This window comes from Eubalaena glacialis, chromosome 4 (assembly GCF_028564815.1).
Source record: "Eubalaena glacialis isolate mEubGla1 chromosome 4, mEubGla1.1.hap2.+ XY, whole genome shotgun sequence".
Classification (NCBI taxonomy): Eukaryota; Metazoa; Chordata; class Mammalia; order Artiodactyla; family Balaenidae; genus Eubalaena; species Eubalaena glacialis.
Window position 1 is genome coordinate 179,635,368 of NC_083719.1, and position 14,168 is coordinate 179,649,535.

Below are 14,168 nucleotides of genomic sequence, written 5' to 3' on the forward strand. Positions count from 1 at the left end.
ACTCACCTGGGTGCTCACCTGCGCGCGGGCGCTTCCGCAGGAAGAAGGAAGCGGCGCCACCGTAGCCTCCAGGCCCTCCCTCCCCACCAGCCAGGTCCGCCACCATGTCCGCCTCGGCTGTCTTCATCCTCGATGTCAAGGGCAAGGTGAGGTTGGGCGCAGGGAGTGGGGAACGGACAGGTGAGGCTGCACCCTCCCGGACCCAGGGGCGGCCCCTCCTTGCAGGCAGCGAGGCCCCGGAAAGCTCTGGGGGTGTGGGGACACCCCTCCCCCAATCCCTGGGAGTCCCGCGTCGAATCCCACCTCCACTGTTCACTAGCCGCGTGTCTGAGGCAAGGGGCTTCTCCTCTCTGAGCCTCAGTCTCCCTGTCCGTACAAATGGGAATAACAGAAGTCCCCACCCAAGAAGAACGAATACAACCTTATGCGTGTATACCACCTAGCACAGTAGCCCTGCTACAAACATTAGGCGTTCAATCAATTGAAATTATTATTTTTGTCACCATCATCATCCACAGTACTAATATTTGGGAAAGACAGCAGGGGCCGGAGACCCTAATTCCCCTTTGGGGCTGTCTTGTCCCTTGCTGGTGCCCCCTCCCATTCGTCTTGTCATTCAGTAGCAATAATAACAGTGGCGGTGAAAATAATATTTCTGATAATAATCATAGTGGGAGCTAAGGTGTGTGAGGACCTGCGGGTGCCCTCTCTGTTCTAAACACTGGACTAAACAACCTCACCAAGTAGGTATTATTATTATTGACCGCTTGCTGCCTGCCAGGCAGAGCTATATGAACTATGAGAGATATATGGATATAATTGTTTCTTTTCTTTTTTTCTCTCTTTCTTTCCTTTCATCGTCCCTACCTCACCGATTTGGTGCATATGGAGCCTGGCTTGAGAGCAGGAATTCTGGAGCCGGGGCATCTTCGTTCAATTCCCAGCTTCCTCACTTACTATGGGCGTGGTTCATACCTCAGTTTCCCCGTCTGTAAAATGGAGATGGTGATACCACCTACCTCATAGGGTTGTGGTGACAACAGAATAAATCAGCAAACAACCAGGCTTTAGTAGATGTCAGTGAGGGCTCTAGATACTCTAGCTGTCATTATCACGTGCCCATTTTGCAGAGGAGGAAACTGAGATGCAGAGAGGCAGAGCCTTGCCCACGCCCCCTCAGCCAGCAAGTAGGGTCAGACCTTGGCACTCTGATGCCCCCGGGCGTAGAGTCCCTGGATCCCAGCAGTGACTAGACCTTCTCTGCCCACCCTCAGCCCTTGATCAGCCGCAACTACAAGGGCGATGTGGCCATGAGTGAGATTGAGCACTTCATGCCTCTGCTCATGCAGCGGGAGGAGGAGGGCGCCCTGGCCCCACTGATGAGCCACGGCCGGGTCCACTTCCTGTGGATCAAATACAGCAACCTCTACTGTATCCGGGGCCACGGGAGGATCCCTGGGGGCCCGGAGTGGTGGGCAGCTCAGGCCCAGATGTGGTGGGCTGGGACAAGAGGTGCACAATACAGCAGTGGCTCAGGCTGGAGGGTGAGGGTTCAGGATCTGTGCTCCGTTGGAACCCTCCAAAATGGCACCTTTTCCTTAACCTCGCTGCCTGCAGTGGTGGCCACCACGCTGAAGAACGCCAATGCCTCCCTCGTGTACTCCTTCCTCTACAAGACAGTGGAGGTAGGTCCTGGCCTTCCATTGGCCGGCTGGTCTGTCTGTCTACCTGTTTTGCCTACCTTTTTCGGAATCCATCTCTCCTAGGAAGCTTTCCCTGGGGGTGTCACCATCAAAGCCCCATCACTCTGTGTTCTCATTAGCTGCTGTGGGATCATCTCTCCCTATAGGGTAGGAACCAAGGAGGTCTCTGGTGCTCAAATCTGAACCAGAGGGAACTGGGTTCCAGACCCAGCTCCCCCACTTCCTGGCTGTGTGACCTTGAACAAGTCACTTCTCTCTGTGCCTCTAAACTGGGTTTAGTCCTGCCGCAGGGTTGTTGTACAGATTAATCAAATTTGTACTTCTAAAGCGCCTAAATCAGTGCTCAGTATACAGTAAGTGCTCAATAAAGGTTTGGTATTGTTAGCATTACCACTAATGTTGTATCATACTATCATATAGTAATTTATTGAGCCCTTACTATATGCCATTCTCAATGACTGAGAAATTGCTCAGTAAATACTTTTTCTTTTCTTTTGGCCGCCGTGCGGCTTATGGGATCTTAGTTCCCGACCAGGGATCGAACCCACACCCTCGGTACTGAAAGCACAGAGTCCTGGACTTCCCTGGCCATCCAGTGGTTAAGACTCCGTACTTCCACTGCAGGGCACACGGGTTCGATCCCTGGTCAGGGACCTAAGATCCCGCATACCGCACGGTGCAGCCAAAAAAAATTCCTAGTACATATAATATACTTCGACAAACAAGGGATCTGTATTGATTTGTCTCCTCTCTGCCAGGCAGAGGTGGGGACACAGCTGTGCATAAGACAGGCACGGTCCCTGCCTATGCTGAGGAGTTAAAGGGCAAGAAGGAGGGACTTCCCTGGTAGCGCAGTGGTTAAAAATCCGCCTGCCAATGCAGGGGACACAGGTTCGAGCCCTGGTCCGGGAAGGTCCCACATGCCACAGAGCAACTAAGCCCGTGCGCCACAACTACCGAGCCTGTGCTCTAGAGCCCGCGAGCCACAACTACTAAACCCGTGCGCCACAACTACTGAAGCCTTCACGTTCTAGGGCCCATGCTCCGCAACAAGAGAAGCCACTGCAAAGAGAAGCCCGCGCACCGCAGCAAAGAATAGCCCCTGCTCCTACTCTCCGCAACTAGAGAAAGCCCGTGCGCAGCAACAAAGACCCCAAAAATAAATAAATAAATAAATATGTATATAAAAAAATAAAGGGCAAGAAGGAGATTCAAAGGGACATTGTGATAACCAGTGACTGGGGTGCTAGTCTCACCCTGATACTCACGGGGGTCGAGGGATAGCGGTGGCTTCACTGAGGAGCTGAGGCCTGTCACAAGGAGACTGCTGTGAGGACAGTGTCCTAAGCAGTGGGCATAGCTGTGCAAAGGCCCCGAGATGGGAACAGAAAAAAGGCCAGAGAGGCTGGAGCAGGATGAAGGATGCGGTTTCCAATGCTGGGTGACTGACAGGTTCTCTGCTGTGGTGATACCTATTAATCCCAGGGACTCCCATCTTGGGGTCCCCCAAGTCCCAAGGGCCCCTGGGTAGAATTCAGGGAGTCCATGAACTGAGACGTATTTCTGTGTAACAGTTTTCCTTTGCCATCTTGCGGGTTTTTTTGTTTTTTTTTTGTTTTTTGCTGCGTGGCGCGTCTTGGCTTGTGAGATCTTAGTTCCCTAACCAGGGATGAAACCTGGGCCCTTGGCAGTGAAAGCGCAGAGTCCTAACCACTGGACCGCCAGGGAATTCCCATCTTGTGTATTTTATTTCATGCATTTACAAACCTTGTTCTGAGGTGGGTCCGTTCCAGGAGGGCAGAGACCCTGTTGGCTTTGTTCACCATTAATATACCGACCGTGGTATACAGTAGGTGCTCAATAGTTGCTTGTTGGGTGGCTGGCTGGGTGAGTGGGGACTCAGCCCACAGCTACACCAGCCACACCTCTGTGGATGTCGGTCTCCCTGAACCCGCAGGTATTCTCTGAATACTTCAAGGAGCTGGAGGAGGAAAGCATTCGAGACAACTTCGTCATCGTCTACGAGCTGCTGGATGAGCTCATGGACTTCGGCTTCCCACAGACCACGGACAGCAAAATCCTGCAGGAGTGAGTGGGCCATGGGTCAACCACAGGGTGGGCCATGGGTGGAAGAAAGTTGGAGAGGGCTGGGGAAGTGTCCCTGGGCCTACCTGCTCATCTCCCTGCCTTCCTGCCAGATACATCACGCAGCAGGGCAACAAGCTGGAGACGGGCAAGTCGCGAGTGCCACCCACTGTCACCAATGCTGTGTCCTGGCGCTCGGAGGGCATCAGATACAAGAAGAACGAAGTCTTCATCGATGTCATAGAGTCTGTCAACCTGCTGGTGAGCCCCTACACCTCTTCCCCACCCCTGCCACGGCCTTAGGGCAGGAGAGTGGGCCCTAGGCCTGTTGACCCCCCCATGTGTGCATCCTCAGGTCAACGCCAACGGCAGTGTCCTGCTGAGTGAGATCGTGGGCACCATCAAGCTCAAAGTGTTTCTGTCGGGAATGCCGGAGCTGAGGCTGGGCCTCAATGACCGCGTGCTCTTCGAGCTCACTGGCCGTAAGTTTCTGGAACGGGGCACAAGCGGGAGCCTGAGACTTCGTCCCATCACGGGTGGGTGGTACCGAGAGACTTGCAGTCAGTTCTGAAATAGCACTCGCCCGCCCTCTTCTGGTTGTGACCAGTACTGCAGCTGCTGGTTCCTTGCGCAAACAACTGCTTCATTATTGAGTGCCAGGCGCAAGAACACCACAGTGAAGAAAAAAATCCCTGCCTTCATGGATCTGACATTCTAGCGGCAGTAGGAGACAGAATAGCATCATATTTAACAACCTGGCAGCAAGAGCCGGATTCCCGGAGTTCAGATCCTAGCTCCGCTCCTGGCCAGCTGGGTGACCCTGGGCAAGTTACTCATCCACTCCGGGCCTCAGTTTCCTCATCTGTTAAATGGGGGTGATTGTAGCGGTAGAAAGGGAAGACAAGGATAGGGACCGTGCCCCGGGCTCCAGGGTCGCCGAAGGCTCCAGGATCACGCTGCTAACTCGGCTCCGAGTTTCAGGGAGCAAGAACAAGTCCGTGGAACTGGAGGATGTGAAATTCCACCAGTGTGTGCGGCTGTCTCGCTTCGACAATGACCGTACCATCTCCTTCATTCCGCCCGACGGTGACTTCGAGCTCATGTCCTACCGCCTCAGCACCCAGGTAAGGCAGGGTCAAGCCCCTGGCAAGGGGTGAGAGTTGACCCCAGAGCCTCGGAGAACTCCCTCTTCCTCTGTCTGTAGGTCAAGCCGCTGATCTGGATTGAATCTGTCATTGAGAAATTCTCCCACAGCCGCGTGGAGATCATGGTCAAGGTGGGCCCTGGGGAATAATTACTCACACTGCTGGATCCGCCCCTTCATACCCGCCCCCCTCCCCCAATCAGTCTAACCTCATCTCCTACCTCCCTCCCTGCTCCTCACTTCCTTCCAGCCACGTGGGTCTTCTGGCTGGTTTTCAAACATGCCAGGCATGGTCCCCGGCTGTCCCCTGGATCATTCTGCCCCCAGCCACCCATATATCCACATAGCTTGCTCCTTCACCTCCTTCAGTTCTTTGCTTAAATGTCACCTCCTCAGAGAAGCCCTCCCTGATTTTCCCACTTCCCTTCTTTGCTGTAGTTTTTCCCTTATTACTTACCACCATCTGACACATGATCTGTTTTACTTATTTACTTTCATACACATATATAAACCATATAGTGTATTTATATGGTTTAAAGATTAATAATAAACCACACAGCTTATTTGAACGTGCCTGGCTCCACCAGCTCCTCTGAACCCCCACCTGCCCCTCCCCCAATTACTGCTCCTCCTTTGCCCGCAGGTAATCACAATTTTGAATTTCCTGTAAATAATTTCTTTGCTTTTCTTTATAGTTTTGTCACCTGCATTTATAACCACAAATATTTCATTCTTCCGGTTTCTGACCTTTATATCCATGGACTGGAGCTGTATGACTTTTTGTATAATTTGCTTTGTTCAGGTAACGTGGATTTTTAAGAGGAATCCCAGCAGCCAGAGCTGAGTGCATCCATTTCTGTGGCTGTAGAATATTCCACCGTGAGAATCTTCTGTCCCATCTCTTGCATGGGTTGTTTTCAGTTCCTGGCTACTGTGGTTCACCTTGCCTTGAATAGCCCTGTGCTTGTTTCCCAGTGCCCCAAGCAAGAGCTTCTCCAGAGCATATAGTTAGCCCCTTTTACAGATGGGGAAACTGAGGCCCAGAAGAATTAAGATGTCATTCATCTAGGAAAGGAGGGGGCATGTTGAACTTGGGTCTGCCTGGCTCAAGAGTCTGTGTTCTCAGATTTAACTTTGTTCCCCAGTCTTAGAGTCTTCGGGGAGCTGGGTTGTGGAGTGGACGGTCACGGGGCAGGGGGCAGGGGTGTTGACATCCCCAGTGTCCCCGTCTCTGCAGGCAGGGAAAGTGGAAAGGGCCTTAAAGCTGGTGCCTTCCAGAAAGAACACCCCCTGCCTTGTTTTATCTCCAGGTCCTCTGCCCCCAATCCCACCTCTCATATATTCCCCACCACCACCAAATTCATAAATAAGAGCAGTCATCATAATGCTAGTCACTGCACATGGACACTTAGAGTCCTTGTGTTAAAAGCTTGTCCCAAGTCACACAGATCTAGATCTGGCTATAATGTTGTAACTTATCTGTAAGGAGAACATGTGAGGATTGAGAACACAGGCTTGGGTCAAATCCCTGCTGTGCTGGTTATCAACTACGTGACTCGGGCAAAAGCTCTTTCTCTCTGGGCCTCAGTCTCCTCATCTGTAAAATGGACCTTAGGAATGACTCCTACTTTAGAGAATTAGTGAGAGGGCTAACTGCTTGGCACAGGGCCCAGCACATGGTAGGGGGTCAGTAAATGTCAGCTTTCAAATGAAAACTCTGTGACGGGCTGAGGACCCATCAGGCTTTGCAGTCAGAAGCTTCGGCTGTGAGTCTTGGCCAGGAGCCTTTACTTTCTTGTCTGTGAAGTGGGCTGAGAGCAGAGCCTGCCCTAGGGGCTGCTCAAATGAGGGATCTTTTGAACCAGGCAAAGGTGTATGACACTTTCCAAACGGAAGGCACCAAAAGCAGGGCCTCTGGGGGACTTCCCTGGCGGTCCAGTGGTTAAGACTTTGCGCTTCCACTGCAGGGGGCGTGGGTTCCATCCCTGGTCGGGGAACTAAGATCTTGCATGCTCTGCGTGCAGCCAGAAAAACAAAACAAAAAAACAAAATCAGGACTTCTGGAGTCTCTCCTGGGTGTGGACCCCGGCTCTGCCACTTGTTGGCTGTGTGTCTCCAGGCAAATGCTTTAACTTCTCTGTGCCTCTGTTTCCGCATCTGGAAAATAGGCTGGATTATGGTCCCCACTTCAGGGCTCCTGATGAGCTGGCACATGAAAAGGCCTTGGTGAATATTTGCATGAGTGAATTCTTCATGCCCCATGTTCTCTCCACTGACAGGCCAAGGGGCAGTTTAAGAAGCAGTCGGTGGCCAACAGCGTGGAGATATCTGTGCCGGTACCCAGCGATGCCGACTCCCCACGCTTCAAGACCAGCGTAGGCAGTGCCAAGTACATGCCAGAGAAGAACGTCGTTATCTGGAGTATCAAGTCTTTTCCGGTGAGCACCAGGGATGGGCGGGGGATCTGGGGGACCTGCCCCTGCTTCTTGAGGGCAAGGCAGAGAATAAATCAGAGAGCCACCTACGTGTGCACATGGCTATCCTTCGGGGATGATAAAGCTGGAAACCAGACCAGCATAATAGTTAAATTCTCCCAATCCCAGACAGCCTTGGGAATCCCACTTCCTCTCATGGAGCCTCAGTTTGCCCATCTGTAAAACAGGCAATATCATGTTACCCACATCCTTGGGCTGCTGGAGGATTGGTCTGTCCCTGGGATATTGGTGGGGCTGTTCATCGGGGCCTGGAAAATGGGAGGTGATCATTAGAAGGTCCCCGACCAGGCTTTGCAGTCAGAAGCTTTGGCTGTGAGTCTTGGCCAGGAGCCTTTACTTTCTGGTCTGTAAAACGGGCTGAGAGCAGAGCCTACCCCTAGGGGCTGCCATGAGGATGGTCTGGGGTATAGAGGGGCCCCTCAGTGTGTCTGATACCTCCATGTGCCCTCAGGGGGGCAAGGAGTACCTGATGCGCGCCCACTTTGGCCTCCCCAGCGTGGAGAAGGAGGAGGTAGAGGGCCGGCCCCCCATCGGGGTCAAGTTTGAGATCCCCTATTTCACCGTCTCCGGGATCCAGGTGAGAGAAGTGGGCAGAGTGGCTCCTCTCCTTGACCTCAGTGGGTTCCCTGCTCTCCCGTCTCTTGGCTTGGATCACCTCCATTCCCTGGCCTGGCTCATCTCTCCTTTGCAATCATCCTTGTCTTTTCCTGGAACAGTGTTGCCTTTTCTGCTCTCAGCCTGGGTCCCCTCCGCCTCCCCCTCTTACTTTGCCCTGTGCCTAAACTGTGTTGTGTCTATTCCCTTATACTGGGCCATCTTTCCCACTGTCCTGGACCACCTCTCCCCTAATCCCCCCACACACTGTCCTTGCCACATCTTTGCCCTGAGCCATGTTACTTCATTTCTCCCAGCTCTGTGCTTTCTTTTTTTTTTTAATATTTATTTATTTATTTGGTTGCACTGGGTCTTAGTTGTGGCAGGCGGGCTCCTTAGTTGTGGCATGCGAACTCTTAGTTGCAGCATGCATGTGGGATCAAGTTCCCTGACCAGGGATCGAACCCCGGGTCCCCTGCATTGGGAGCTCGGAGTCTTAACCACTGTGCCACCAGGGAAGTTCCCAAGCCTGTGCTTTCTTATTCCCCAAAGTTGTGTTATATATTTTCCCCTGGCCCCAGCCAGCTCTCTCCCACTAGCCTGGGCCACCTCCTTTCATCCCTTTTCAGGTCCGATACATGAAGATCATCGAGAAGAGTGGTTACCAGGCCCTGCCCTGGGTCCGCTATATCACCCAGAGTGGCGGTAAGGCAGCCCAGCTCCCTGGGATGACGGAGACAAGGAGATGAAAGGGGATGGTCTTGGGGCTTTAATACATCCTGTCTCAGAGGGCACCAAAACTCAACAGGCCTGGCCCCACGTCTACCCTGTCTTTGTCAGTGTGCCACCCTGGGCCTCGGTTTGCTTATCTTTAAAATGGGGACAGTTGCCAGTTCCAGGGTAGTGGTGGTGGGGTTTGGATGAGGGGCTGAACACACAGCACCCCCATCTACTGCCTGGAAGCAGGCTTGTTGCTATGGTTACAGTCCCCATGTTTGAGCCGATCCTTAGCCTTGTTACATACCTGTAGGGTTGATCATGAGCGCTGGGGAAGGGGCTGGATTTGGGTGGGGGGCCTGTCCCTTTGTCTCCTTTCCCCAGTTCTGAGATGGTCCCCACTCGTTTCCCTGCAGATTATCAACTTCGTACCAGCTAGAAGGGAGAAGAAGTGGGGGTTTGAACACGGGCCGTCCTCTCCCCAGGCCCCGACTGCGGACTCTAGAGAGAGAGAGGGAAGATGGGATGCGTGTGTGTGTGTGTGTGTGTGACGGCAGTTCCTGAATCAGCAGTTTCTTAAGGGCTGGCTGGCTCCCAGCCTTTTCCTTTACCCATAGGCTGGGAGGGATGGTCTCCCTGTCTCCAGGCTCCCGCCCCTCCCCCCTCCCATTTTATATGAAGAAATAGAAAAGGGGCTTAAGTCCCCCTCATGAGTGCCTTCTTGCAGTGACCTGCCTTAGGAGGTGTGGGGAGGCCCTCCTCCACAGCTGCTGAGCCCAGAGGCCCGCTGGCCCATTCTGAGTTTTCGGATGGCATTAAAAATGAATCTAGCTGCTGTTATGTGTTTCTTGGCTGGGGGCTGGGGGTGCCAGGGCTGTCCCTGAAGTGCTGGGATAAGCGTGAGCAACACATATCCATTTCTCATCCCGATGGTCACTCATCTGGGCCCTCGCAGTTGCCCCCACTTTGGTTCCCAGGGCTCTGGGCTTCCCTCCCCCACGACAGCCAGTTACCATCATAGCCGCCAGAGGGCGCCCGTTAACTCCTAAATCAGATCATGGCTCCATTCTTTTTATTATTTTTTTAATTAATTAATTTATTTTTATTCATTTATTTTGTTTATTTATTTACTTTTGGCTGCGTTGGGTCTTCGTTGCGGTGCGCGGGCTTCTTACTGCAGTGGCTTCTCGTTCTGGAGCACAGGCTTCAGTTGTGTCACATGGGCTCAGTAGTTGTGGCTCGCGGGCCCTAGAGCACAGGCTCAGTAGTTGTGCTGCACGGGCTTAGTTGCTCCACGGCATGTGGGATCTTCCCGGACCAGGGATCGAACCTCTGTCCCCTGCACTGGCAGGCAGATTCTTAACCACTGCGCCACCAGGGAAGTCCCTCCACTCTTTTTAAAAAGTAAAAGTCAAGCGCTCACCGCAGCCCACAGGCCTGATCAACATTACCCCTCCCCCTCACCTATCTGCCCTCACCTCCTGCCCCCTCTCTCCCTCTATACCTCACTCTTCCTGGACTTACTAGGCGTGCTCCTACCTTAGGGCCTTTACATCTGCAGCGTCTCCACCTGGTATGCTTTCCCCCAGATATCCACATGGCTCCTTCCCTCACCTTCAGGTCTCAAATCAAATGTCACCTCCTCAGGGTGGCCCTCTCTGACCTCTCTCTTTCAACGGCCTTCTTTTCCCAAGAGACTATTACTTATCCCGTTTTGTCAGCTCCACAGTGTATACCATTCTGAAAATATGTAATTATTGTCTTCTCCAGCCCTAAACGGTAGGCGTCCTGCAGCAGGAGGCACCCAGCTTGCTCTCCACTTGGCCGCCTAGTACACAGTAGGTGCTCCGTAAATGTTTGAAGGCCTCTGTTAAGAGCCTCCGACCGCTACTCTCGCCTCCCAGGCTCACCCACGTGGCACCTGCAGCGTGAACTTTCCTCCACGCCCTTGCACTTGCTGTGCCCCGGCTGGCCCCATCTGAGCCGAATGTGATTCCTTCCTCACCCACCCCATTTCCACGTTTTATTTTCTTCACCGTGCTTAAGACTATCTAAAATTATTTAGTTGCTTGAATGTGCGCTCCGCAGCGCCGGGTTCCTGCACACACAGAACGGTTCCTGCACACACAGTGAATGAATCAAACAAAGCGCTCAGCACAGTAAGAGCTAATAAATACTTATCGCACGGTAGAACTCCGAACAGGGCGGCCCCAGCCCTGCCTCCCTTTTCCTCGGAGGTGCCGAGGTCCTGGAGCGGCCCGCGCTGCCCTGCTCCTGACCTTTCTCCCCTGGGTCAGTTAAACCGGCCCTCTTTCCCGCCCGCCCGGCGCATTTGAAAAACCGAAAACCCCGCCATTGCCGGCGGTCTACCGGTCGCCGCAGTTCGTCCAATCAGAAGCGGACCCGCCCACGCCGGTGCGCACAGCCTCCCTGGCGGCGCGTGGCCATTGGCTGCGCTGGCCGAATGGGCGGGGCACTACAGGGTCCAGAGCCGGGCAATGCAGCTGGGCTACAACGTAGCAAGTTCATAAGAAAACGAATCCGCGGCGTTCGGGGGCGGGACCCCAAGAGCGCTGGCTCCGCCCCCTGGCGGCCGGCTCGGCTGCGGCGTCAGCGTCTGCTCAGAACAGACCCCGCCCGTCGAGGAGGAGGGAGGGTGAGTTGGGGGAGACCCGGCCCCTAGGGGGCGGGCGCCGGGCCGGGCGCTGCGGGCCTCGGAGGGTTGGGCCCGGGCCCACCGGCCGACAGGGGGAGGAGTCGGCCGGGAGGGCGGGGGTCGCGCAGGAGTCCCGGACTGGCGAGTCGGACCAGGAGCCTCGCGCAGGCCGGGGACGCTGTGGGAGGGTTGTTCGGGCCAGCGCCGGTGGGCTCCCCCGCACTGACCGCGTCGGGGTGGGGCGGGGGGCTTCGCAGGCCGCAAATATCGACATGCTGCTGGAGGAGGACCGCGCCGGCGACCGGCTGAGCGGGGCGGCGGCCCGGGGAGACGTGCAGGAGGTGCGCCGCCTTCTGCACCGCGAGCTGGTGCACCCCGACGCCCTGAACCGCTTTGGCAAGACGGCGCTGCAGGTGAGGCCCGGCCCGCCCGCAGCGAGGGCGAGGCGGGGAGCGGGGCGAGGACCGGGACCCCAGACACCTTCCTTCTTCTCTCCTTGTTCCCGTTGGTAGCCGACTGGGGTCTGTTCCTCCATCGCTGGGCTGACTTGGCTCCCTGATGTCCCCTTTCTTAGGTGGGTGGTGGATGGGGTTAGGTTGGGGGAGGGGAGAACTTTCCATCTTTGGAGTATTCCTCGTTCTCTGATTGCGGAGGATTCAGTTTCCCTGGAGAAGTTCGTATTCCTTGGGTGAGGGTTCAGCTTCTTTGGATCCCGGTTTCATGAGGACGGCTCCGGTTTCTTGGAGCTTGCATGGAGGATCCGACCGCAGGAAGAAAGGATTCATGTTTCCAGGGTGTCCCCATTTTCTGGGGGGGTTCTCTGAGAGGTATCCAGTTTTGGGGGGGCGGGGAATCTCCATTCCCGCGGGATTTTCATATTGGCATATTATTGGGGGGATCCCAATAAGGGAATAGTTACAGATTGCATGGGAGTCTCTCTTCCCTTGGGGACATTTACAAAAGGGGAACCCCATTTCTTGAGAGGGTCAGGTACCTTTGGGAGCATCCTCACTATATGGGAGGGGGAAATTCCATGGAGAAGGAGTTTCAAATTCCATGGAGAAGGAGTTTCAAATTCCCTGGCCATCTCCTTTCCCTTGAGGGGGCTGTTCTCTGAGGTCTGTTTCCTGGCGGGGGTTTCATATTTCCTGATGATTTCCCATCTGTGGAGAGAAGTGTCTCTGGTTCCTTGGGGGAGGGTCTCAGGTTCCTTGAAAGTTTCCATGGGGCTATACCCTAGGGGGAGTGTATTATCCTTGGGGTGGGGTGACCAGTTTTTTGAGGGTCCTTATTCCCAGATCTTGTTCTATGGGGTCTCAACAGCTGCCTGGGAGTTTATGTTCCCTGAAGTTTCTCGTTCGCTAGAGGACCTCGTCTCTGGCATTCTCTACTCCTGAATGACCCCTCTCTGCAGTCACCCATTTTCCTGGACCTCCTCCTTTGGAGACCCCCTGATCCTCTACCCCCCGAACAGGTCATGATGTTTGGCAGCCCCACCATTGCCCTGGAGCTCCTGAAGCAAGGTGCCAGCCCCAACGTCCAGGATGCCTCCGGCACCACTCCAGCCCATGATGCAGCCCGCACTGGATTCCTTGACACCCTGAAAGTGTTGGTGGAGCATGGCGCTGATGTCAATGCACCTGATGGCACCGGGGCCCTCCCCATCCATCTGGCAGTGAGAGAGGGCCACACGGCTGTGGTCGGCTTCCTGGCTGCCGAGTCTGATCTTCATCACAGGGACGCCAGGGGGCTCACACCTCTGGAGCTGGCAAGGGGGAGAGGCGCTAAGGATCTCATGGACATACTGCAGTGGCACACGGTGGCACCACTGTGACCTGGGGCCACCCACTCCGGCAGCAGGACCCGGCTGGGTTCTGTGTCAGAAGAGGAGGGAAGAAACACTTTCTCCCTTTCTTCCTCCTGCCCACTGCCGAGGGGCACCAGTTTGTGGCTTGTTGGTGTTGATTTCTGGGGTGTGTGTGTTTGAGGTACATTTCTCATTTTTTTTTCTCACCCCTTTTGGTGTGTTGGGCAGAGAAGGGCTCCTGCAGGCAACAGCCACCTAAACGGTTCGGTTTCCTCCACGCCCCGACTGCTGGGGCTACAGACGAGTCCCAGGGGCAGAGCGTTTAAAGCCCCAGCCCTAGAGTGAGGTCATCGCTTCCAAGGCTCCTGGAACCTGTCGACCTTGGCCGGCTGTACCCAGAGAGAGACCTCAAGTGTGCACACTGCTTTCCGGCATGGGGGAGGGGGGAGTGTTCCAAATCAATAAAAGGGTAGTATGAGTTCATTCATATTTTGTTGAAAGCTTGGTTTCCAGTCCCTTGTACAGCGTTAAAGAAAAAAAAAGTCTATTTATTATGATTTATGGAAGAAATTGTTGTGTGTGTAATTTAATGTTTTTACCCATTAAATTAAGACTTGTGCATGATCACAGCGCCGGTGGCTTCTGATTTTTGAGGCTGCGATGGAAAGTTGCGTGTTCAGGATGTTTGTGGGGGTGGGCACCGGGGTCGCGGATCCTGGATGCTTTGGGGGAGGGGAGAGAGTGGTAATTCCCAGGGCGCCACGGTGAGTGAGCTGGGTGGGGCAGCGGTTTGCGCTGTCGGAACGGAAGGGAGGCAGGAAACCGCGAGTGGAGAAAGGGCCCCCAGATGTCAGCTGGGTGCCGGGAGCGCCGGCGGGTGGGGGAGTGCGGTGGGCGGTGGCTGCAGCCTTCCCCGCAGAGGCGTGGCCCATGGGCGGGGATTGCGGTCACAGGGCTAGGGATCCCG

At 54.6% G+C, this 14,168-nt stretch overlaps 2 protein-coding genes across 2 annotated transcripts; both read left to right on the top strand.

Annotated features, from left to right (window-relative positions):
* On the top strand, positions 1 to 9,574 carry AP1M2 (adaptor related protein complex 1 subunit mu 2). The gene is made up of 12 exons (XM_061188776.1): positions 1 to 146; positions 1,275 to 1,431; positions 1,618 to 1,685; positions 3,661 to 3,791; positions 3,902 to 4,049; positions 4,144 to 4,270; positions 4,770 to 4,912; positions 4,993 to 5,064; positions 7,212 to 7,370; positions 7,879 to 8,004; positions 8,651 to 8,726; positions 9,155 to 9,574. The coding sequence occupies exons 1-12, from the start codon at positions 105 to 107 to the stop codon at positions 9,175 to 9,177; spliced, it is 1,272 nt and encodes a 423-aa protein (XP_061044759.1). The 5' UTR covers positions 1 to 104; the 3' UTR covers positions 9,178 to 9,574.
* A 1,845-nt stretch (positions 9,575 to 11,419) lies between these two features.
* CDKN2D (cyclin dependent kinase inhibitor 2D) lies at positions 11,420 to 13,822 on the top strand. The gene is made up of 2 exons (XM_061188777.1): positions 11,420 to 11,807; positions 12,869 to 13,822. The coding sequence occupies exons 1-2, from the start codon at positions 11,667 to 11,669 to the stop codon at positions 13,226 to 13,228; spliced, it is 501 nt and encodes a 166-aa protein (XP_061044760.1). The 5' UTR covers positions 11,420 to 11,666; the 3' UTR covers positions 13,229 to 13,822.
* The last annotated feature ends 346 nt before the right edge of the window (positions 13,823 to 14,168 follow it).